The sequence below is a fragment of the Pezoporus occidentalis genome, unplaced genomic scaffold (assembly GCF_034315485.1).
Source record: "Pezoporus occidentalis ecotype Australia unplaced genomic scaffold, CSIRO_AGI_Poc_V1 ctg4, whole genome shotgun sequence".
NCBI lineage: Eukaryota > Metazoa > Chordata > Aves > Psittaciformes > Psittacidae > Pezoporus > Pezoporus occidentalis.
The window spans coordinates 15,972,037-15,998,493 of NW_026915724.1; the positions used below are offsets into that span (position 1 = coordinate 15,972,037).

At 40.5% G+C, this 26,457-nt stretch overlaps 1 protein-coding gene across 2 annotated transcripts in view; it reads left to right on the forward strand.

Moving 5' to 3' along the window:
* Window positions 1–13,785, forward strand: part of CHST9 (carbohydrate sulfotransferase 9) — a 92,435-nt gene extending 78,650 nt beyond the window's left edge. For both annotated transcript variants that reach the window (XM_062632790.1, XM_062632791.1), the window contains one exon: window positions 11,084–13,785. In XM_062632790.1, the coding sequence (XP_062488774.1) occupies window positions 11,084–12,181 (1,098 nt within the window). In that variant the 3' untranslated portion in view covers window positions 12,182–13,785. The remainder of the gene's footprint in view (window positions 1–11,083) is intronic.
* Window positions 13,786–26,457: the final 12,672 nt, after the last annotated feature.

The window sequence follows — 26,457 nt, forward strand, 5'->3', positions numbered from 1 at the left end:
TCAGGCTGTATAGATGGGAATATACATGCGGTATGTGAAGATAAAAATATCTTCAGCTTTATGAATAATGATTCTTCTTGTGAAAAAAAAAAAAAATCCCAAACCCAAACATTGTAGCATTCAACAGACTGGATGCTCAAGTATTAAAAAAAATAGTGTGATGTTCAAGCAATGAAAGGCAGTATGGGCGGAGAAGCTGGGTTGCAATCCTGATTTTCAGATTTCCGAGTGTCTATTTGTCCTGGGTTCAGCAGTAGCAGTCATTTTTCTCCTTCTTAGTAGCTGGTGCAGTGCTGCGTTTTTGACTTTCAGCCTGGGAACAACGCTGATAACACCGATTTTTTTAGTTGATGCCCAGTAATGTTTACTCTGACCAAGGACTTTGTGAGTCTCATGCTCTGCCAGGGAGGAGGGGAAGCTGGGAGGAAGCAGAGACAGGACACCTGACCCAAACTAACCAAAGAGGTATTCCATACCACAGCACGTCATGCCCACTATATAAACTGGGGGCAGTTACCCGGAAGGGTTAGATCACTGCTCGGTCGGGCTGGGTATCGGTCAGCGGCTGGTGAGCGGTTGTATTCTCTCCCCTTGTTATTTTCGTTATCACTATTATTATTGGTGGCAGCAGCAGTGGTTTGTGTTATACCTTAGTTTCTGGACTGTTCCTATCTCGGCCCATGGGAGTTACATTCTTTTGATTCTCCTCCCCATCGCTCCGGGAGCTGGTGGGGAGTGAGTGAGTGGGCTGTGTGTTTTTTTCTGGGTTACCAACTAAGCTTAAACCACGACACCCTTCTTACTCTGTAAAATGGCAAGGGTTTTCTACCAGTGTTAATCAGAACTTAGGAGTCACAATATTCACATGGGGTAGGCAATTATCATCTTTCTTTGTTTTCCAGACATGGGAAAACTGAAATGTGAAGGTCAAAGGAGTTGCTCGGAGTTACAAAACCAAACACTGGTTCTGGCTGGTGCACCTACCCTTAACCATGGCACCGTTCTTTCTCATTATTCCTCTGCTTCAAGGGGGCTGGTGCTTTAACTAGTTAGTGTTTGGATGGCACACTAATCATGTGTAGCACTGCTTTCAGATTAATATATACCCACTGTATAGCTGTACAAAAACACTGCTACAGAATAAACTAGGGTATTTTATTTTACCTATGATAAATATGAGATAGCTACTATCAGTGAAAACGGGGTATGCTGCCTTTAAATCAGTGTGAGGAGGGAGTGTGCAGTGGATAATCCCCTTTGTAAATTCACTGCCTGTTTCATCTTACAGTAATTTATGAACACAATCAATTCTCAAGTATTAATTAAAAATATATAACACATTTATTAGTTTAAAATGTATGAATACAGGCAAACAGATTTGAGATATTTGCCAATCTAGAGTGCATTATACATTTCTGTTTGGTTTTTATTTACCAATAAAGTCATCTAATTTGAATTAAATGCTAATTGTGATTGGGGGAAAAATGCTTTGAGACCTCTAGAGATCTTACTGTCTCTTCCAAAGCAATTTTTGGGAAATTGAATTCTTCACGCCTGAATGTACATTAATATTCTTCAGCTGAACCTAGTTTCATTTGAAACTTTTCTTAATATTTCTAAAAGAGCAAGATGTCTTGATTATGTGAGAAGATAAGTGTGTTTACCTGCAGACAAGATAGAAATGGATTCTGTTTATCAGCAAAAACTCCCTGTGGATCTTACCACAGCCACTAATGCGAGAAATACTGCCATGTATGCAGAAGCACAGCATTACATTACAGGCCTGTCTACTCAAAAGGGATGGTGGGTTTTGTGGAGAAGTACAGTTGTTTATTATCTTCATCTTTACATTTCACTAGCTGTAAATGCCCCAGTGCCCTAGGGAGACCTGTCTAGTCATGCTGCTGGGCCATCTCCCTCTGAATCCTCCTACAGTAACATTTGAAGCCAGAGTAAATTTTAGCCAACTTTGCTGCAGTTATAAGAGAAGAGCTCAGCCCACAGCTGCCGGTTGGGTATGGTCAGGAACTGGAAGTGCTAGCTAGGGAGAGATGGATGTGGAAATGTGATTGAAACTCCACCAAAACTAGACTACCACTTGTAAGAACACTTTGTTGAACAGCTCGTTTGTGGCTTGATGTATGCAGCTGATGTAGCTCTTTTAAAGTAATTGAGGAAAGGATTTAGTACCGGACTCAAAACCTTCTGGGCTTAGAATCACATTGTTTCCCTGTATAACACATGATTTGTGCTATGTTTTATTCCGAGTATCTTAATAGGCATTCAAGCCCCACATTTGGCTACTCAGTAAATCAGCAAAGCAACTATTTAAGTAATTATACCTTCATTGTAGTTCATGGGAGGCAGGTTTGGAAAGAAAGTGAAGTACCTAAGTTCAACTCAAGTCCTCTGCTCCTTCAGCACCTCCCAAAGGAGTCAGCTGAGCCTCATAGGCTTGTTCCTTTGTGGGTACAGGTATGCCCCAGTGTTGGCAGGACCGATCCAACCCAAGTATTTCTTACCTCAGTGTGGTGGAAAACCACAAATGGCCATCTCACTGGGGAAGTTCACACCTGCCAGATTGGACCATGTGAGTACAGGTGTGCTGGGTGGTTTTCCTAACATGGTATTGGATGCCTCTGAAAACTACATCAGTGATTCCCTGAAGTAGGAACATCCAGATTTGTTTTCTTTCTGTACCCAAGCAGATTTAAACCTACAGTTTCTACTACCTGTAATATTCATCTTATATCCCTCCTGTATGTAAAAGTGAACTAGAGAGAGAGGCTCATGTGATATTTGGTGATTACAGCACTCCCTGGAGGATGGGAGCCAGGGTTTAAGTACCAGCATGCAGCCTTAGTTAACCTTCAGGGTCTATTACCAGCAAGTAGATCACTCTCCCAGGAAATATGTGTCCATTCACACAGATAGGGCAATGGGGACCATATTTTCCTTGTGCAGGGTTGGTGTTGATCAGCAACTGCCAAGTCATGGTCCCTAATACCTCTGAATAAAAAAAATGTTGTCATCTAGCCTCAGGCTTCATCCCTTGTCTTTGGAGCAGAAAATAGATATTGTTTAAAATATGAAATGTAATCAAAAATTAATGCCTGGTTTGAGTTGTGAACATGCAAAAGGCATTATCTATTTTCTTCTTCATAAAATGACTGTGTATATGAATTACCATATACTTGGAAGTAAGAATTTTAAGAATTTTATTTGTCCATAGAGGGAACTTTTTAGGTTATTTGACTTGCTTCTGTACTTTAAGTTATGAAAAAGTAGGCATGTTAACATTGTTTAATGTAGTCAAATAAGAGACTGATATGTAATATACAAATTACCTGAAAGTGTCAGCTTCTGATTAAAATACCTTGTATACATATAGTAAACCTACTAGTCAGTGGAACCCAAGAGTCTTTTTCAAATATTATTCTTCATAAAATGAGTATTGCATGCTTAGTTTGAGTCCATTTTGAATTTCAGGTTGTTTAAGCTGCTTTGCTCTGACATTGTTCCGTATAGAAATGAGTGAATACTGATGAAGATTTATGGCCACTGACTGCAGTGCCTGATTTAGGTTTATTAGCAGAGTATACACAGAGGAGGAAGACTGAGCTCAGAATTAAATGTTGTTTAAATATACTGGTTTACCTGTGCCAAAAATGAGCGTGACTGCATAGGAAGGAGGTTGGGCTGAATATTGCCAACTGTTAAGTGGTCTGTGATCTGAAAGTTGCCTTCTATTAACAGTGCATCTTAGCTACACATCTAGAGACAAGCACTCTATGCAAACTGGCAGTAGGCTCTGCCCAGACACAGGCTGCCCAGGCTGCAATGTCTCTGTGCTCAAGCTTGTGTTGCAACAAACCAGCGCCTTGAAACTGTTGTCCAAAAGCTAGAGAAACATCATGAGCATTGTACTACCTAGCAGCCAATTTATCATTGCCATTGATTGACCTTGACAATGACTTCTTTATTAGTAATAAGGAGGTGGGGTGCTTGTTTTTATTTTCAATACTTAGTTGCAGTTGTCTTGGTGAATCTTTAATCTGTCACACAATCTTACGTGTTACTTAGTTTCCGATAATAATAGCATCTTTATTGATACTTTTTCTATTAAGCATGCCTTGATCTTTCTTATCCTTCCCATTCTGAGCATGTTTTGGAGAAACCAAATGTTTTGACTGTGCAGGCGGAAACAGGAGGGAGTTAATTACAGATTTGAACAAGAATTGGCAAGTAAAATTAGAGATTAATTTCCTTCCTCCAAGTTGATGACCATATATATGAATCAGCTTATGGAAGTGGCTTATGCAGTCTGTCTTGCCTCATTAGCATGGGTGGCTTTGTGCTTTCTGTAGATGAAGGCAGGGGGCAGGGAGAGGAGGATAGCCCTGCACAAAGCTAATGTTTTTTTTTCCCTAACTTGTTTAGCAATTTTAGAGATGCTTGGTACAAGTGCATGTGTTTTGGGGATACATATTTTATAGGGAAATGTGGTGTCTGTTGCAGTAAGGCTTTGCTTGTCAGGACTGATGGCTCCACACAAAATATTTCTAGATCTTAATCTAGAGGAAAGATAAGCTTGCTGCTTTTTTTATGGTTTGAGAACTTTAGAGGCAGAAAGAATGGTGAAAGTTCAAAGCACAGTTGTTTCGTTCTTCCTCTGCCATAATGAAATTCTGTATCCACCACAAGGTATCTCTGACAGAAGTACCTCCACCGAACTTGCAGCATTCATAAGGAATACATATGTCAGCTCTGGCTTATGAGGAATGTAGCAGTGGTGATTTGCCATGAATAAATTAGATAAGCCAAATATTCATTACTCCACTGGGAGGTGAGAGGTTAGTGGTGCCTGTCTCTGGAGTAGCTCTTTTAAGCGCAAGTGATGAATCAAGAGGTTTATCTCTACTACACAGAAGGTGAAGCACATCATCAGCAAATATTTCCTGTTACTTATGGCCAGCCTGGATGTTCTGTCCATTGGGAGCTCCTGTAGGGATTTGTTTAGCTCAGCAGTGTTACACTGTACAACTGCTATGGTATGAGAAAGCTGTGTGCTCCAGGCTTCACTGGCTTGCTGAAGATAGGAGTCATGCAAACTTTTCATTGTATTTCAACTACATATCAGTTCTGAGCCATCTGCCATAATCGTGGACCTCTGCTGAAGAAATCCTTCTAACTGTGCCCAAATATGTGAATAACTTAATATTTTAAGCAAATAAAGTTTAGACTGGAGCTATATGTCACCTTTTCAAAGTCTCACATGTACCTACAATCCAAGTAAGACTGTGTTAGTTTTATAGCCCTCCAGTATTCAAGATACCTTCATCTGAATACCAAAATTAAGAGACTGATCAATACCAAATCAGAGAGTGAATTGGAAAATGAACCTTGTCTCTGAAAAACCTTTGTCTGTTTTCTACAGATAAATCCTAGATAAACTAATAAATTTGAAATTATATGGTCATTATAATACAATCCTCACATAAGAAGCATCTTAAAGAATTACATTTATACTGTGAAATAAAGTATCTAATGCCTTCAGTTCCTGCTGAACTTTAGCACTGCTGAACCCATCTAGTACCAAAGGACTGGGATGTAAGTAAAGATAAAATATACTTCAAGCATGTATTTCAAACTCCTGTCATTTCATCACTGGGGGTCCTGTGCTTCTCATGGATAAGTTTCTTAGAGTATGTACTGCAGAACACCCACCTGAACTGGTCAGAAAATGCAAATGCTTTGTCCTTCTAAATAATTGTTTTTCATAAGTTTCATCTGGAAAAAAAAAAAATAGAAGATCAACCTGTTGTTGTCTTAACAAATGAAGCTTTTATCATCTTTGGATATCCATGTGTTTGCAGAGCACCCATATTAGTTATTTAGTATAATACTGCTGTAGAGGGTCCTGAGGGTACTTAATCCTGAGAGAGATAAGTGCAAGCCACAGCAAAAAGTAGAGTACAGTAGGCTGCCAGATGATTCATGCAGTTGCTTCTAAGAAGCATTTTAGAGGACTCTTTCAGGAAGCATGTTTGAGGACAGAAGAAATACTAGCTAGATATCGAAAACCAAACCATACATTACTAATCCTTACAATGTAGATATTTGGCAGCACAGACGGGCAGAATAAAACAGAATATTGCTTTCCTCCACTATTCTTTGTCCTACATTTTTCTGTTGGGCTCACTTAATTTTATTATCCTTGTTAGTAAAAATGAAGATCCAGCACTAAAGCATTTAGGAAGCACACAACTGTCTGCACTGCAGGCCATTAAATCTTTGTAAATCAGCCCTGGAATATCATCCTTTTCAATACATCATTATCTTTTTGCATGGCAGGTTGCTCTAATTGCAGACTGTCTAGATGAGATCCCACCCGTGCATTGTAAAACCATCACAAAGCATAATTGGATGAGTCTTAACCATTCTTGGCAGTAGTCAATCTCTTCTACCCCAGTGGCTTGTGAAGGTATTAAAGGAAAGGACGGCTTCACTGTGTGTAAAAGAAGGTATTGGCTACTTGTTCTTACAGTGAGGAGAAATCCTTTTGTGAATGGGGAGGAGCAGGGAATCCCCAGCAATAAAAATGTCAAAAAAAAAAAAAAAAAGAATAATAAAATCCATAAACCTATTAATGACTCAAAAATGCCTTTTGTTTCAGCAGCTTCACTGAGTTGCCTGCCAGTAGCCAAATACCATGCTAACACTGTTAAATTCTTTTTCCCTTGTACTTGAGCTAATTTTTAAATGTCTTCACTTCCTGCCTAGATACAAGGAGAAAGAGATGATGTACATACTCATCTAAATTTGACTCACAGCCATTTCTTAAATTTTTTAAATGTGTTAATGCAAACAGAGAACAAGGCACTCTGCATAAATACTGGCAAAGGTGCAACACCTCACTGGGTTTTAATTCTCAGATAAAATGTACACAACCTGCTGCAGAGGTTGACAGCATGCCTCAAGGACAGCCCTGCATCTGCCCAAGGTGACCATGGAGTTCATCTCCCATGCCAGGCAGCAGGTTCCCAAACTTAGCAGCTCAAAGCGTTTGGTAAGGACTGTTTGCATGGGAAGATCTGGGTTCAGACTTACTGACCGATGAGGTTTTACCTGCATCTGCCTGTTGTTGGTGTATGTTCATGTGTTTTCCAAAATAATGGTGCCCAGCAGCTTGTGGGATGGACTGTTATGAACACTGCTACAATGGACAAGGGTTTTTAGAAAATGTTTATTGCTTTTGCAAGTTTCTTCTTTTCCTGTTCTTACTGTGAAAAAAAAATAAATAAACATAACATGGAGATTTTCAGATCTTTAAAGTGTCATAAAATGGGCATTGAAAGGTCAGTGGCATCAAGAGGAAGCCAAAGAAGGCACCTCACTTTGTGTAAGCCTACTATCACAAAAACATTTAAATCCTTTTAGTGTGTGGCTTTCAGCTGTCTCATGCACATTAAGAGTGCTAGCAGCTAAATATACCAGACTGTCAAGCGGTTTTGCTTAAGAAATATGGCACTATCTATTCAACAATTTGTTAGTTTCCAAAAAAACCCTTTCTAGTTAAATATTTCTCATAAAAATAAAGCTTGATTCATCCCATCTTTCATTGCATCTTGACTAGCTATTAGCCTAGTTACTTAGGCAAGCGTATAGGAAGGTTTGTTCTCTTTTTTTTTAATCTTGAATTGGAAAACTTCCATGGCAATGTAACAGCCATTTATGCCTTTGAAAATAACCACTATCCATTCCCATTCTTAAAGTTACAGCCAGCATTTACTGCAAGGACACCATCCATTGTGGAACTTACAATCACATTTAGTAACCAATACTGTTGTGCTCACCGTGGGATACATGTCTCATTGAGAAGGGGAAATGGAGAGGGGAAGCAACTAATGGTATTTTACATATTGAGATAAATTTTTTTGTCTTCAGAACTTCTCGTGTCATTGTTTTTCCCCTAGTTCTTCTTCCCCTCACCCCCTTCAGATTGGGGCTTCTTTTTACCCTGATAGATTCTTTCTCTTTTGCCTCATCTCATTTGGAGGAAACTGCTTTCAAGTGATTCCCATTGTGCATATGTTGTTCCTTTAGGGTATTACCTGAGATTTCTCTGAATAGTTCTACTCATCTTTCTCTGAAGTCTTTAATCCCACGAAAAATCCTTCAGTAGTACTTCCTGCAGCTGAATTCACAGTTCCTGAGACTGAAATGCAATCTTCTTCTGGCATCTCCTTTGGCTATTCTTCCCTGAGGTTGGTCCTGCATCCCAGGCAGACTGAAATGAAACAAAATCAAGACCACACACCTTTCAGTCTGTCCTTTTCCCTCCTGACTTGGTGAAATCAATGCATCTTCCACTAGTTCAAGATGGCAGGCTAAATTCAGAATGCTGAAATTTCCTCTGAAATGTAAGGCTCATTTAACAGAATCACAGAATCACAGAATGGTTGAGGTCATCTAGTCCAACCTCCCTACTCAAGCAGGGTCACCTAGAGCACATTACTCAGGATTGTGTCCAGATGGCTCTTGAATAGCTCCAGTGAAAGGGACTCCACATCCTCTCTGGGCAGCCTATTCCAGTGCTCATCACCCTCACAGTAAAGAAGGTCTTTCTTATATTCAGGTGAAACTTGCTGTCTTTTAGTTTATACCTGTTGCCTTTTGTCCTATCGCCTTCCACCACTGAGAAGAGTCTGTCCCAATCCTCCTGACACCCTCCCTTCAGGTACGTACATATACTGAACAGATGCCACCCTTAACCTTCTCTTCTCTAGGGTGAACAGGCCCAGCTCCCTCAGCCTTCCCTCATATGAGAGATGCTCCAGACCCTTAATCATTCTAGCCATCTTAGTGGCTTTGGCTTGAAATTCAGATGGTTCAAGCATCTTGACACTGAAGTCTCTTGAAATAGACAGCTAAATTCAGATTGTGTATCATAGGAAGTCATGAGGTACTACTGCCCGCCCCCCCCCCCTTTAATTTTCTCTTCACTGGGGAGCACCAGTACAGTCACGTATCACTGGAGACTGTCTTCTAAATTCTAAAATTCCCCAGAGCCACACCAATGAGTTTACAATACTTGATTACTTTAGCATTGTAATGTAACTTTATTCCTACTCCTGTTAAGCCTGGTATTGTGTGGTTGGTTTCTGTGTATCTCATATTTTTCATTTTCACTTTTTTAAGTGTAGGTTTTCCTTTTAAGGTCAAAGCATTTCATTTATTTGTAAGTCTGTGGTTCTGCAGTAGCACTTGTAAGTCACCATTCACTGTGATGCTGAAATGCCCATTAGGCTCATAGTTATCCCATTTTACTACTATTGCTACATGCTGTTACTTCACACTAACTGTGTTTCTGAATTCTTTCCATCCTAGGGCAGAAGGGATAAATGTCTGTGTTTCGAAACACACAAATCTGTGTTTCATTTGTTTTAAAGAATAAAATGTTAGACAACAGAATTAAAAAAAAATAAATTATATTAGAAAAACTGACCACATCCACACACCTTCTCTCACAGATGTGCAAGTCCTACATGGCTTTGTTCTTTTATTTGCTTTCACTAATACAAAACACATTTTACTCAGTTCAGTGATAACAAAGACCTGATCATCTGTGGTTTGCAGCAATACTGAATAGCCTGATTGCTGTTTTCTTTATGTCGTTGGAAATTACTGCACTGCAAGACAGGCTAAGTTTTCTTGGAACTGCTTGTTTTTCCTTAGGCTTCATTACAGGCTGGAATTTAAATTGTGTTCCATGCATTACCATTTCTTTCATTATTCCTCTGAATTTTTAACATATTTGAGTCGGCCTATGAACTTTCCCATCCCCCCCAAATCCAACACTTACGGTCTGCCAGTCCACAAATCAACTTTCCAGTAAATGTTTAATCAGTCTATGGCAGAAGAGTCTTTTTATGTCGTTTTCAAAAAAAGCATGACTTACAAAAAAGTCAGGTAGCCTGCGCATGCGTGTCCAATGTGTGTCATTCTGGCTATCTAGTATTTGCAATGGGATGTTTAAAAGCCTGTTGAAGAGCAACCCCCCTCTCCAGAATTGTGATGAAACTAGACAGCTATATAGATGTCCCAGTGCAGCAGGCTTTCCTACTGACAGGAGAAAAAATCTACAAGCCTTAGCAGACACATGAGAATATACTCAGGAATAAGCTGCAACGCTTAAACTGCAAGAAACTCTTCAATCAACTTGCATGATACAAGACCCTAAAGATTTTGACGGCAAAACACAGATTCATGCTTTGCCATTTTTGCAGCTTGTAGGTTGCACACTGGCTGGGGACATTAAAAGAGATGTCTGGGAGGATAGTCTCATCTTTTCACATTCTTTGCAGAGTCACTAGTTGATGTTTAGTTAGTTGATGTAATTAATGTTGATGTTTAAAAAAGTCAGATGGAATAAGCTCTAAAGGCACCAATTTTGCCTTAGCTGTGAAAGCATCTAGCTCAGGTGCAGGCATCTGTGTTGCAAAGAGAGGGCAGGAATAGGAACTTTTTGGAGTGGGGATTTCATCTGTCACTACACCCAGCTCAAAACCACTGCTGTCAGCTATTTAGGAGCCCTAGGTTTGTCCCCTACCACTGGGGGACAGGGCCTGCTCCAAGTCACAGTGGTGGAAGCAGATTCAGCAGCTGTTACTGTGGCTGTGCCAGCGTGCTGCAGAGAGCTGATAGCAGCCGTGCAACTCTATCAATGCTGTTGAGGGGGAAAGCATGTTCAGTTGAGAAAAGCACCTGGCTACCCCTACCAGGACTATCAGCCTCCCTGTGTGAACCTCTTCTGATTTCCTAAAAGGTGTGGTATAAGCTATTTATTTTTGCAGGAAGACCTACTGTGCACTAAGAGGTAAGCTTCAGAAGCATTTATTTCAGTAATTAGCCCAGCTTGTTGCTAAATCAGATATATCGATCAATTGGTTCAGGAAGGGCTTTGCAGTAGTACTAAATGTGGCTTCATCAGGAATATGCACTGCCATCCTTGCTGGTGTTGCAATGTGAATGGTCTGGGCTGTTGCTGTGTTTTAAGCTCTGATCCTTTCCCTGTTTGCAGGATTTCACACTCCCCACTCTGGGGATGCCCAGGGGAGCAGCGTGGAGCAGGAGCACTCCTCCTGATCTCAGTAAGCATGAGATGGCCATCTTGGGCAGCAGGCACTGGCAAGGCAAGGCTGACCTGTTTGGTGTGGTGGCTGCCTCCTTGGTGAGCCAGCTCTCTGACCAGCAGAAGATGAGTGAGTCACCTCTCAGCTGGCTCAGAGGGGTGTATTTACCTCCTGCACTACACCCTTTAAACAAGACACTAGTCAAGGATGGCAAATGGAAGGATGTGGATAGCACCCAGGAAAAGCGCAGGTCCTTCCTGCATGACTTCTGTAAGAAGTACAACAGCAGAAAGAAGCTTCAAACCCACCTTGTGCGCCTGGTGTCAAGAATTTACGTGGAGGACAGGCACAAGGTCCTGTACTGTGAAGTGCCTAAAGCAGGCTGCTCCAATTGGAAAAGAGTCCTCATGGTGCTCAATGGACTTGCCGCTTCAGTACACAACATCTCCCATGACGATGTGCACTATGGAAAGCATCTAAGGAAACTAGACAGTTATGACCTAAAAGGGATATACACACGCTTGAATACATACACCAAGGCTATATTTGTACGTGATCCTATGGAAAGATTGGTATCTGCCTTCAGGGATAAGTTTGAACACCCAAACAGCTATTACCACCCAGTATTTGGGAAGGCAATAATTAAGAAGTATAGACATAATGCAAATGAAGAGGCATTGAAAACAGGATCGGGAGTTAAGTTCAAGGAATTTATCCAATATTTGTTAGATTCCCATCGCCCAGTAGGAATGGACATTCATTGGGAGCAAGTCAGTAAGCTTTGCTATCCCTGCCTCATCAACTATGATTTTATAGGAAAGTTTGAAACCCTGGAAGAAGATGCCGATTACTTTTTGCAGCTGGTTGGTGCTCCAGCAGAGCTGAAGTTTCCTAAATTCAAAGACAGACATTCCTCTGATGAGAGAACAAGTGCAGAAGTAGTGAGGCAATACTTGAAAGAATTGTCTAAGGAGGAAAGACAGCTGATCTATGACTTCTATTACTTGGATTACTTAATGTTCAATTATACATCACCAACTGTATAGCACCAGAATAGCTTCAGGCTTCTATTAGATATTTATCATTTTGGTATTCAAAACAACTACTTTGATATTAGCCCTGAAAGGAAACGAAGTTGCTGCTAAGTGGAGTTTTCTTGACTTAGTGGGGCTTTTATAAGTTAGAGTGATATCAATTGACATTAAATTATAGGAGAATGCACAAAAAAAGACCTGTAAACAGCATAAATTGCACTAAAATGCCTGAAAAAGCTGCTTTTACCATAATGGATTATACTGTGGAAGCGGTGGTGCAGCCAGCTGTTGCATTAGCTTACCTAATGTTCTTTTAATGGTTTAAAAAAAAAGTATTCAGAGAAGCATGATTCTTTTTCTTTTTGGTGTGCCTGCTTTAGAAATTGTTTTCAAAACTATTTTTGAATGTATTTTTTACTTTCTGTCACTTATTAGTAAAGACGCATTGGCTAATTTTCTAAAATGTTTGCAGTGTTCTCAGTTGCAAGGTTTGTTTTTCTGATTACCATTAGACTGTAGCTGGTTTTAGACCTGATTGTTTTTCATTGAAGGATGCTCTTGAATACAAATGCATAAAACTAAAAATAACATGGCAGCTCAACTGCTGAGCAGAGTAAATCTTTGTAAGCCTTGATCTTAAGTCCCTGTCCACAGCCACATTTTGATTGATGCACTAGAGATGACAAATATGACCTTCCTTTCAGAGAACTGCCACATACATTAAAATTAACATTTTAATTTGCAGGAGAGTCTACTATATGTTGCATGCGTTCCATTGTCCCAGTATTCAACATAGTCTTAATTTTTGGTGATAGGACAAAGTGTTGGGGTGGTCACTATGGGACATTATAATGTCTATATTAAGAAGCAACTTCATTGTAGCTGGTGTGACCACTCTTGGTCTGCCAGTGTCCTACCATCAGCCCAGCTCCCACAGTCTGTTACACAGGAGGTGTGTGACCATTGCCTTGCAAACCCATCAGCTGGTTTTGCTCCCAAAGCTTACTTCAGTAAGCTTTGGGACACTGTTTTGGTGTCCTTCCTACTTTGTCAGCAGCCAGCAAACCCCAGGGTGGAGTGGATACTGCAGTATGTGGTGGGATAGGCAGTGGTGATTCAGCCAAGAGGCAGTTATGTCCAGAGCCCCACAGTCTTGGCTGTAACAGGGAAAGGTACCTTCTCTCTTCCCTTTCCTCCCCTCAACTGCTATCTGACCAATGCATGTGGTCATTCCTACAACCTGCAGTTGCACATGGTATTGGAGGAGTGGCGAGGGTGTCCCAAGAGGAGGATAAATCTCTGCAAAATGGATAGGGAGAAATCCCTATGCTGTTCCAAAATAAAGATGACACCCTTTGTTTTCTGGAGTGTTTTGGGGCATCACACATAATGATATAACAAGTTGTAGAATAAGGAAACAGCCTGGCAGGAAACTGATGCGAGTAAAATGACCTCTTTCTTTAGATCCTCTGCTCTTGTGAGTATTGAATCCCACCTCAAGCCCTGAATGAACTCTCTTGCTTTGTAGGGAGGTCATTGAAGATATTACATAAAAAATAAATGTAACCAGCCTTTGGATGTCTATATATTTGCTTTGGGTAGCTTGTCTGTTTTAGATGTGTTGATTAATTGCTAATGTACAGACAAAAATGTGGCTCAAGTACCAATAGCTTCCAAAACACTTATGAGGAAAAAAAGTTTAACATTCTAAAAAAGACTAGAGGCCAATTTATATATGAGTTTTGTATGAATTCTTAAATCCAGACAAATAAATAGTAGTAAATAGCAAATTCTCTGAAGAACTTAGCCTTCACCTTGAACTTGCATTAGTGACAAACTTTCAGCCTATGTGATCAGGGAATAATAGAGATTCAGGAATGGAGGGGACATAATTGTATTGAAAAAGCTATACAGTCTCGTAAGATTTCATCTACCAATTGATCTTAGATAAAGCTACTGTTATAGTCAGGGAAGGAGAGCAAAAGAAGTTATTAGCAAAATTTTGGCTTCTGTAAATGAGAGGGAAAATGACACTGATTTGCATGCATCTGTGGACATAGACATCAGGTGCCTGGACTCTCATCTTGAAAAATCTGGTATGGTTTGCATTTGTGATTTAAAAGGAGAGGACACTGCATAAGCATGTATACGCACAGAAGCATAATTGGTTTAGCCACGCTGTTGTACTACGGCTCTAGTGAAAGTAATTTAACTTCTTTGTATGCTCAACTTCAAATTTCATAGGCCCTAACTGCACTTAAAAATTCATTTTTTTTACGTCTAACCCAGACTTCTGTAAAGAAGAGCCTCTCCATAGTCGTCTTCAGCTACCTAGGGATTCAGATGATCTCAGTAGCAGAATCTAGATTGTACTTTGCCTCATTAACCACATTTTGAAAATCACCAGCCTGCTTTGCCAGGAATTAAGTTACATGATTTAAAATTAACATAAGAGTTTAGCATAATTGAAGTGGGACTGTGATATCTGACTTATGGGATTATAAGAGATAAAGGCATAATTTGCAGTACAAAAGATAACCTCTATTTTTAAAAGTAAATTTTAAAAGGTCAAAGTGTGAGATTGGGTTGTAACTTCACTTATGTTTTGTAAGACTGCTAGGCAAATCCAAAACATGAAGGTCATCCACTGTAAGTAGTATAAAATCCCACCTCCACAACTGTGCACAGATGTTTGTTTTACTCAGAAAATTATATTGAACATATGCGGAAGAAGAATGAAAACATACTCTGCAACATTCGGTGCAATTACACTTATAGTAGAGATCAGCTGTGGCATGCAGAGGGGCTTCATTACAGTAAATGCTTTTTAGTTATGAACTTTTCTTCATTTGAAGATCTCTAAGCACTTCTCTAATGTAGGTTGGTTGTCAGGGCACGTCAAATGTGCTATAAAGGCATTACAGTGAGTCCATGGGAGGGCTGGAGCATGAGGAGAGTGCTCTCTCGTCTATTCCAAACACCAGGCAGTCGTACTCCCCTCCTGAAACAAAAGCTTGATTTTTGGAAACTAAAGTTCCATATTTGCCTTTCTTTTAAAATTATTCAGTATTAATAAATAAAATAAATTTTAATTATTTTAACAAAAAAGTAAAAGTAATTTTAATAAAGATAAAATAAAAAGAAATAAAAAAAAAAATGCATTAAACTGCATCAGTCTGTATTCTCAAGTTATGATATATTAGTCAGCATAAGTCAGGTTCATTTTTCCAGGTAAGGTTTGGCTTGCAAAGCTCTGACACAGCCATTACACCCATCTCTTCTGAAAACACCAGTAAACTTGCTGAAAAGTCAGAGGTATGCAGCCAAAGTGCAGTCAAACATGGCACCTCATCTTGAAATGTCCTCTGGTGCAACTCTCCCAAATGGCCAAATTTATTGGAGCTACTCCTGCCTCAGGCTGTTCTATCTTGGTGATGTGTCATTGGAGATCACCACTGTAATTTTGAATGTAATTTAAATTTAAGTGAAAATTATACTATGACACTTTGCAAAAGTCTGAGAGGAAAATATTTTACTAGAGCTTTGTATTATATATATAGGTTATATAGAAAACTCTTTGTTGTATGTCCCTGCAGGCTAACGATACATCAGGTAAGTCTTTTTAACTGTAATGTTAATACCAGTTTATTTTGGCTTCACACCATAAATTATTACACTTTATTAAAAAAACAGATGCACCTGTACTGTATCAACCAATTCATTTACAGTTCTAGAGGGCAAGGTAGAACACAAACTACTGAGGAGTGCAACTAACTGACTCAGCAAAGGGAAATCTGTCCATAACCCCAGATACCTGGGATTGATTTGCTTTCTGCAACGTGTGATGTGGATGGGTGGAGGAGACATTCATATTATTTATTTTAATAAGAATGTTTTAGATTAAATTTGGTATTCCTAAAAATGTCTATTTTGAGGGAGAACTGTGGAGGTCTTGGCACTGTAACTTACTGAAGTGAGTCCCACAAGTTTCTTGTATGTTAGATTGTGTCTGGAGTAACAGGCTTGGACTTCAGAGACCTGGATCTTCCTCCAAATTCTGCAACTTTATGGATATGTTGGACAAACATGAACTGCTCCCTGACTCAGTTTCCCCACTAGTAAAGTGGTCATGTGAATGAAATACAATGATACCACGTGCCTTCTACTAAAATCATTGAACTATGTGGATGAATAGCTGTGGTTAGAAATTAGGTATTAATATGTAATTTAATTCATGGGATGTTCATGGCCTTTCTTTATATTTTCCTTCCAATGGTTTGGAGGAAGCTGGGGACTTCCCAGCTTCATTCCAAATGAGAAGGGTGGAATATTCACCTCTGTTCTGGGCAGCTGGCAGCCTTAAGAATGCAAGCTCTGTTTCAAAACGCTGTGAATCTGCCAAGCTTGCCCAAGCACTGCCTCAACATAAAATGAGTGCCAGGTTTTCTGAACAGGGGAAAATGCCCCTCCAGTTCCTTTTGTACAGAGAAAGGCAGAGAGAGACAGAATGAGAATCTTGCTGTCTCATTTTATTACAAGCCCAAATAAAGATAAGCTATTTTATTTCTGTGCAGTAGCCCTAAATAAAATGATGCTCAAGAGTTCCACAGAAGAAGTGGATCCCCTACATGTATGCAAACTCCTGCCTTCTCCCAAACACCAGGGCTGCGTAAGCCAGCACCGACAGCTGTGTTCCCCCAGCCCTTCCCAAGGCCCTACCAACCCTTGCGGCAGTCTCCCCCTGCTAGGGATTCTCAGGATTTATCTCCTACTAGCATAGCCACTTTTTCTATGGCTCTATGGAGGCTGCTAATGACAAGGTGATTGTATTGATACAGACTGCATTACTGCCTTCTGTTTGTCTTCAGAAAGTGATGAGTGGAAAGAGTCCTTACAAAAGGAAAAGGGAAAAGCTCAAAGTCATGGCGGTAAGCTTTTTTCTCTTTTGATATATGTAATTATTACTTCCTTTCCTCTGTTCTCTCACATACAATTTCCCTCCCTCTTTAAGTATAATGGCACAAATGGGTGAGACCAATTGCCGGTTCTCTCTGAGATGTCAGGTATAAGTCAGCTCAAGTCCATCATGCCTATGTTAATATGGCACTGAGGCTACACTAATAAGCCTTCCAGAGAATATGGTATTGTCAGTCACCATCTGTGCACACATACCTGTCTTGTTCTTCTCATGCAGAAATTTCTCCTATCTCACAGGTTTTTTCCTCAAATTACTTCCAGAAACCACTTTCCACAGAACCTCCCAATTTTCCAAGATTTGCAAATTTGAGATGTCCAATATAAATTGCATTCAAGAAACAGCATTATGAGACATAAAGTGTAGGAGCGGAGCAGGTTTATCTGGGCCTTTCAGCACACAAAGATGTAAATCAACACTCAGTGGATTGTAAATACATGTCAGTAGGATATTAAATGCTAAAAGTTTCATTTTCCCAAGGTAGTTACTTGGGTGTATAAACTGGATGTAAGCAGACTAGCACTTGCCTATTAAATTTTCTCATTCTTGATAAAAGCAAACACAGAGTCAGATTTTTAAGTTTTAGGAATTATGAATCAGAGTTCATCTGAGAAACAATGCATGTTCAGAGAGCCAAGTTCAACTACATGGCAGGTCCCTCCCTACAAACTTACATAAATGCATGTGTAAATGCATGCACATGTTTTATGAATGCACATGTTCACATACAATATATGTACATTCATTCATAACATTCAGCCAGATGTCTTTCAACAGTGGTAGTGGCAGCTACTTAGTCCTGCATTTGACTTTAAAGATCTTAAATGAGTATTAAGATATATGTTCTCTAAAGAAACTGAGCTCCCACCACTTGAGATGTACAGACAGAACTTAGATTAACTCTGTTTTCATCTCTGGCTATTGCAGAGAATGAATATGGTAGCATATCAGAAATAGCGTGGGCAGCAGGGCCAGGGCAGTGCTCACCCCCTGTACGCAGCACTGGTGAGGCTGCACCTCTAGTACTGTGTTCAGTTCTGGGCCTTCACGGCAAGAGAGACATTGAGGTGCTAGAGAGGGCCCAGAGAAGGGCAACAAAGCTGGTGAAAGGCCTAGAGCATAAGTCTTATGAGGAACGGCTGCAGGTACTGGCAATGTTCAGTCTGGAGACGAAGAGGCTCAGGGGGGACCTTATCGCTCTCTACAGCTACCTGAAAGGAGGTTGTAGTTATGTGGGGGTCAGTCTCTTCTCCCACGCAACAAGTAATAGGAAAAGACGTAACAGCCTCAAGTTGTGCCAGGGGAGGTTTAGACTGGATATTAGGGAAAATTTCTTCACAAAGAGGGTGATCGGGCACTGGAACAGGCTGCCCAGGGCAGTGGTGAAATCACCGTCCCTGGAAGTGTTCAAAAACCATGTAGATGAGGCCCTCAGTGACATGGTTTAGTGGTGGTCTTGCAGTCAGGGGGTAATGGTTGGACCTGATGATCTTAAAGGTCTTTTCCAGACTAGTTGATTCTTCGATTGTGTGATTGTATATGCAAAGGTACCGTATGTATAGGCAGGTTAACATTTTATTAGCATGTTGCAGAGCCACGATGTTATTCCAAATGAGCCTGAGCTACGTGCAGGAATTGCAAATTTACCTCTTGCACAGGTTTTCTTTTTGCTCTTTTAGCTTTCCTGGGACAGGATGCTGCCAGGTGTATGGGTCTGCAGTTTGGGCAGCTGTGCCTGCTGCATGTTTTTAGGGGAGGTTCCCCAGTGGGGAACTTGTAGGGGGAGAACTGGGCAAGGGTTGCAGCATCTCTATGCTTTCAAGGGAGTTACAGTATTACCACCTATAATGCACTCCAAGCCATAGATGCCAGCAGTCACCTTTGCTGTGACTTCCATTATTCTCTTTAAAACAAGACAAAACACACGCACACACACAAAAAAAAAAAAAAAAAAACAGAAAAGAGACAGAAGGAAAACCTCTAATGAGAAGGGGGAATGTTAATTAGAGCTGGAGGTGACAGTCTACAATAAGAAATTGCTGGTTGCTATTGTATCTCTGATGAAGTGACCCTAAGACTACATCACAGCAAAAGCTCAGCTCCAAGGGAGGATGGTGTTTCTCGAAATCCTTGTGATCCCTACAGGTTCTTGTGAATAGCAGGGAAAACACCAACACAGAATCAAAGTTGCATGCAATTGTTCTGGGCCTTGGCCATGCTGCCAACAAATTCCACTCTCCATTTCTCCCTGAATCTTTCTGGCTCTCTCCAACCAAGTGGCTGCAGTGGGTCCAGGACACTGTGCTGCCTCTGCACACAGAAACCCCCCTAATGGAAGTGCTGAGTCTGGTTCACAATTTGTCTTCTGCCTTGCTTTATTTAACAGTGATGCTAAGACCGAAATTTCCGTCTTAAGCTGATATACATTAGGATACTCAGTTCACAAGTTGGTAGTTGGAGATAGCAGGCAAAGCTTTGCAGGCAGGCCAGCTACTGCTGCTGCCAGGCATGTCACCAGGGGCTGCAAGGGCCGCCTCTGAAAAGCAGGTTGTCCCTAAAGGAGACACCTAATTGTGGCTGAAGAGACCAGTTCTTAGGAAAGTGTGCCTAACATCTTTTCAGTGTAAAAAGAGATCCCTAAACATACTTTAAGTGGAAGCAGCAGAGGCTGCTTTGCCAAACCCATACCTTTCTGAGCAAGCTATGGAGAAAGGGAATATCTTTGAGAGACTCTTTATAGCACTTTCAGTTTTGCTTTTTGCTCTGCACACACACACACACACACACCCTGCTCCTGCGAACATGGAGGCATTCCTTTAATTTCTTGCAGTTACCAGTGGAAAATAAGCTCTCCCACTGACATCTCTACAGCTGAAATCTGCTTTCTGTGCTGTCATGGTTGCAGAAGCAAGCACAGGCTGAATGATTGAAGCTGGCAACTCATTATGTAAAATCTACAGCAAGTGAACTTTCCTAGTGCTATTATGCCTTGACCCCTTATTTTGGTGCAGTAACAAAACCACTGAGACTGGACAGTTATAGGGTTTCCCAGGCTCTTTTTTTTTTCTCTCTCTTTTTCTTTTTGGCCTCATCACAAAACCCAAGTGAACCAATGGTGTGCCCAGACTTCTGAAATCATCTAGGACTTTCAGCATCTTCTACGTGCAAAGAAACAATGAGGAAAGATGTATATTTTATTTATTAATTATTTAATCAGGACAGAGTCCTGCCTAAAAATCCCTTGCTCTGGATCATGATAGAAACCTCTGACACATTTTTCTAATTGTTTGATATTTGGGCTACACTGCAATCCCTATTGCTTTAGATTCACTTTGTTTTTTGTTTGTGTCTTAAATTCTCAATTTTTCCAGTAAATTACACTTTTTTGTAACTCAAGTGATTATTTTTCCCCTCCAGCACTTGACCTTTGTTCTATTTCACCATCCTCATTAAGTAAAAAATAATGATGAAGTACAAGTTTCTGACATTGGACAGCAAAAATTCCATTGTAAGACTGTGTGGAAGTGCCTTTCTGTGCCTTTTGTACCAAACAGGTTCTGTTTAGAAGTAAAAAATAATTTTCAAAGAGCCTATTCTTCAAACTCCACCATGCAACACTGAGGACCAGGCTGGGTGGTATTCTGCCCCCCCTCTCGCATCCCAGGGATCGGCCATGCTGTGGCAGGAGCCCCACAGATAACAGTGCCAGTAAGGCATGTAGCTGGAAAGAATCCCTTTCACTGGCACGTTGGTTCTGCCGCACCGCTGGAAAGAAAAATGTGCTCATGTCAGTCAAGTATTCAGGGTGAAACTGAAAATTGTTATGTGTTGTAGATGTTTAGCTTGTACAAAAAGTGTCACATGAAACTGTAAACCCCTCAGAAATTTTCCTTTCTGTGCGTGCACTCTTATAAAGGTAGATCTGTTTTTAACAGGGATCCGACTATTTTGGCTTGTATCCTTGAAGAGGTACCATTAACCATATCTGCTTCCTTTATAAACACTAAATTAATATAATAACTATCTTCACAAAAATAATTGTCTCCACAAAACTCATGAAATCCACTAAAAACAGCTTGGCTATCTGCAATCTACCTGAACTGTGGATGCACAAAAAGGACAAGAGTGAGAAGTCTAAAGAGGGAACCCATGAAGAATGGTCTCAGACTAGCTCATGGAATCATAGAATCATTTAAGTTGGAAAAGACCTTTAATAACATCAAGTCCAACCATTCACCTAGCAATACCAAGTCCACCACTAAACCATGTCCCTAAGTGGCATCTACAAGTCTTTTAAATACTTTCAGGGATGGTTACTCTACCACTTCCCTGAGAAGCCTGTTCCAGTGCTTTATAACCCTTTTAGTGAAGAAATTTTTCCTAATATCAAGTCTAAACCTCCCCTAGAGCAACTTGAGGTCCTATTACTTTCAGCTAGTTGCAGAGAGCAATAAGGTCCCCTCTGATCCTCCTTTTCTCCAGGCAAAACAACCTCAGCTCCCTCAACTGCTTCTCATAAGACTTTTTCTCAAGACTTTTCATCAGCTTTATTGCTCTTCTTTAGCTACCAAATGGATTTAACTCCATTCACCACAATTTGTTGGGCTTGGCCATCTAGCCAGTTTTGTACCCAGCAAACATCCAAGCCATGATTTTGGTTGCTCTGTATTAAGAAGTCTGCAAGCAAAATTTTCTGGACTCAATGTCTTTTGGTGTTGTTTTTAATTATTCACACAGCTCGTGGGGTTTGTTATTTTTTCCCTCGCTTGGCTTTGCAAAAGAGCAGCTTGCTAATCTGTAAGTGACCATAGAAGGCAGTCATGGAGGTTAGACTGCAAAATGTTGTTTATAAAGAAACACAAGATGTGAAAGTAGCGGAAAGCAGATTTTTCTGGCCCTGTGCTTCATTCTTCTTCGCAAATTGCATCCTCCACTAAGCTTCCATCCCTGTAAGGTGCCAACATGTGTGAATGCTGGACTAGAGGGCCTCAAAAGACTGGTTTAGGTGGCTTTATGTGCACCCAAAACATGCTCACTGGACTTCAGTAGCTGAAGACAAAGCATTGTGAACTGTTGAGTTCTCATGTTCACAAACCAACAGTCCATCCATCCATGCAGTAGATATAAGCTGGCATCAGTAAAGGTGAAGATGGCAGCCAAAAGTGTTTGTTTCTTTGTATTAATCTCTATTGTCTTTGTTGACAAATGATCCAACACAAAAATTTCTAAATCAGTACAGCTTCTGCCATAAAAAAGAGATTGAATAACTGCTATTTGCATTTCTGAGTTTAAAACCTTTCTCCTAGTCCAGTAAAAATGTGGCACCTGTATCAAAAGTTATTAGACTTTTTTTTATTTTAAGCTGCAAACATGAAAAACTGTCAGAAATGAAACTAATGTTCTACAAAGGATTTCAAGAATAATGTGCTGTCAGATTTTCTTTAGAAGTTTATGGACAAAAAAGCTTGAACTTGTAAATATTCATAGTCAGACCCTGCTTTTCAGTTAGTTGAATGAAAGATGATCCTTTGCATAGAAAAAAGATCAACATCTTCATTTCTATGGCCCGAGGTTTTAGCTTTTAGAAGGTATTAATGTTGAGAGGGAAGAAAACCCCTCTAAAATACATAGCATTAAGAAGACAGTTACTATTGTAATCTACAAATCTTGAATGGTCGGAAGCAAAATTGTCTTTCTCAAAACATGCTGCATAAGCCCATTCATGGCATGCATTTCCACTAGGCATATAAATTCTATGAATATGAAGCTATATATGTATTCTATGTATTATTATATTGCATACAGCAGATTGCTTGGACGAAACAAATTCCTAGCACTGGGACACGTATCAACTATACTAGGCTACTGAGGCTCAGCCTCGCCAAAAAAAAACAAAACAAGCAAACCACCACCAACACAGGTCAGATCTAATTTTTAAAATTACTCTTGGTTTGACAGAGGCAGCTGTACAGAGCAATGGGTTTGAGAGTTTCTAGGGGCTTTACCACAACACTGAGTGACATTTGCTAAAGCATTACCGCTGTACATTAGCCATGGAGCAGTAAGTGGATTCAGACCTGTTTGACAGATCTCTGAAAGTACTTAATGGACTAGTCATGGCAGCAGTTGGGAGGGATCTGAAGGGATCATTGCAAGGCCTCATGTGCTTCAGGGTTTTCATCAGTGAGTAAATCTGGAAGTGAATGTAGAATCACTGCCAGTATAGTTTGGACATGACTTAGTAGGTTGAGAAAAGGATGGCCAAACACAGCATAATGGATTTTTCTCTAATCCCTGTCAGACAGAATGTCTCCTAAATTTCATATCTCAGAATGAAATAAGACTTACCTACAGAATGAGGGCTATATCACAAGAAGGTCTGAGGAGTCACTGTGGAGATGCAAGGAAAAATGGTTCCTCAATGTGATACTGCAGTAAGAATGGATAATTCAATTCCTAGGTGTGCTATAAGAAATGTTTTTACTTCAGAAAATGACTGCTGGGGGTCAGTTATTAAAAATGCATTTTAAAAATCATGTTGAAAAAGTGGTGAAGGCACAATCAAGAACTGAAAAGAAAAAAACTAAAGAGAAATTTCTTTAAAGTGAAAGACTTCTAGAGCTCAGTCTGTTTAGCTTATCAAAAGATGAAGAGATGACTTGATCACATTATATAAGTATCCTCATGGGGAGACAGCAGAAGTACAAGAGGCTTTTTAATCTGGGAAAGAGCAGCATAATAAGAATCACTACATGGCAGATGAATTCATACAAATTCAGTTTAAAGGCAAAGATCATTTCTGATGATGAAAATTATTAGTCTTGGGAATAAGCTACCAAGGGAATGGATGGATTGTCTATCCCATGAGTTTTCAAATCAAGCAAGAATGCTTTTTGCAAAATATATTTAACGAAGTATAAATTATTGAACTCATGAAATGTGTCATGAGGTAAAGTGTAGTGGTCTATAATATATGAAGTTAACTAGAAAATGCTATGTTGCCATCTAGTCTTAAACTCCCTGATTCTTTGAGCTTTGTTTCTGTAGGAAACTGAAACAGCAGTGAGGGAAGAGGCTGAGCATTTGGCACTGAGGATCTTAGAAGCAGCAGAGGGACTGTAACTCAGATTGGTCAAGAAAGCATGGTCAGATGCTAAAGAGTGTACATCAGTGGTATATTTATTTGGACTACTACATGGTATGTGGCTGATAAAATCCATGAGCACTTAACCAGATTTCAGTGTCTCACCTAGCAAAGACAAATTTATTTGGCCCCACTGGCTAAGGCTGCACAGAGACACAGACCACCACCATGTTGTGCTGCTTGCCCCTCCCTGCACATGCAAAGCCTTCTGCACTCTGCCCTGTGCTGCTGCATTTCATTGTCCCCTTCCACAAGAGAGCTACTTCTCTCCCTCATTTCCAATTGATTTGAGATTCTTCCACCAACTCTCCTGTAGCCCTCAAGAGTGCTCAGGGCTGCTTTGCTGATCCACCCCTCCAGTACATCAAATTCTGGCTGTCTCTGCCACTGATGCTGCTTTTTGCAAGACGAGTTGGAGCAGTTTGTGGAAGGAGGGGAGAAAAAAAAAAAGACTTTTTTTTTTCTCCCGTATTCCCAGCAAAGGGCCTGTCCATGCCATGGTAAAATTAAACTGTTTCTAAAGATGAAAAGCCCCCAGGTGGTTCCTACACTACCGAGGTCTTAATGTGGCTTTTCCAACAATAATTGCTGCCTATTGAGATGGGGGGAGAAAGCAAAAAGAAAGCAGTCAATCCAAATTGTCTCATAAGGGAGGTAATAGAGGGCTAAGGAAGCTCAGCAGTCATCACAGCTTCTTGTAAAACCTTTCTGAAAAGCCTCAATGAATCGCCACATGAATGGCCATTTTGTCCCTTTCAGTTCTCCTTCTCTAGCACAGAACTCAATGTGCAGCTTGTGGACAGACAGATTCCACAATAAATAGGGAAGGAGAGTAAAGCTAAACCCGCTGGAGCTTCGCCAGCAGCAATGTCAAATCTCTTGACTGATTTCCCAGGGAATTCTTGCTCTAAATGTCAGGAGAACATAGCCCTGCAGCCAAACCTGGACCAGGCTGATAGCAGGGCGTGACAAAATGAATGACCTAAGTAACAAGATTACAGTGTAGGAAAATTATAACTTCAGAAATGTGCAAAGATCACATTTCAGTAAGCGGTGTTTTATGTAAGATCCTTTTAGTAGACAAAGCTTAACCCAAACTTATAAAACATAAATTGGTGTGGGGAGGGGGATTTATTAGTGGCAACAGAATGAAACTTTCAATCAGTCAGAAAAAGTCTGAGTATTTCTGCAAGCGTCAACAGTTTCTGAAAGGCTTACAGCCCGCTCTTGTCGACAGCAGCCAAGGAAGGTCAAAGGAATTTAGTCTCCTAGGAGTCTGCAGTACTCTGAAAACAGCAACTAAGTCCCTCCATCACTGAGGCACTTCTGAAAATCCTCCTGGAGCCTCTCCTGCCAGCAGCAGCAGGCGTCCCTTTTGCTGTGGTTGCCTGCAGCCACTCACTCTCCTCGGGCTAGCAGGAGCCCTAAACACCTTTGGGATTTCTGATCCTCCATCAGCTGTAGCTGAAGCTGGTTGACGGGTTCAAGACCTGGTGGAAAGAAAGGGCAGGAACACCCAGAGAAAGAGGGAGGAAGAGGGCAAACGCATGCATGGAAGCCTCATTGGTTTTGGAAATGAAAGCCTGAAGTGGTGCTGAGAGAAGCCAAAGATAAGAAGCTTAGCAACAGTAGCATAAGGGAGAACAGTCCAGATCTGCTGGGTACAAGTGGAAGAGGAGGCACTGGAAAAACACACAGTGCTTCTAAATTAAGTCTTTTGGTTTTTTTGTTTTTTTTTTGTTTTGTTTTGATTCTGATCTTTCTTTTCTCTGTTTCAGTCCTGTCTGATAAACCCCTCAGTCTGACAGAGTTGCCCAGGGTGAATATCCAAGATACTCGCCATAGAAGTGAAGGGACTCTTCCCACACCGTTATTCAGTGAGGTGACAGAATCTAGTGCAGGGAGTTTTTCTGCCTCTTGCCCTCATATTGTTTTAACTGGAATTAGCTGCTTGCACATTCCTCTCTGACTTTGGCAGCATGCCCTCTCCTCCATAACAAACCAAACTGAATTCCCAGATTCAACACGCTTCAACTGTCTGGGAAGTCCTTGTTCAGGATGAGGATGTGTCTTACGTGTTGCAGCATCTTCTTACCATGGCTTGTGTTCCTACAAAGATCTTTAATTCATAATGTCCTAAAAACTACTGTAGAAACCCAGATTTAATAT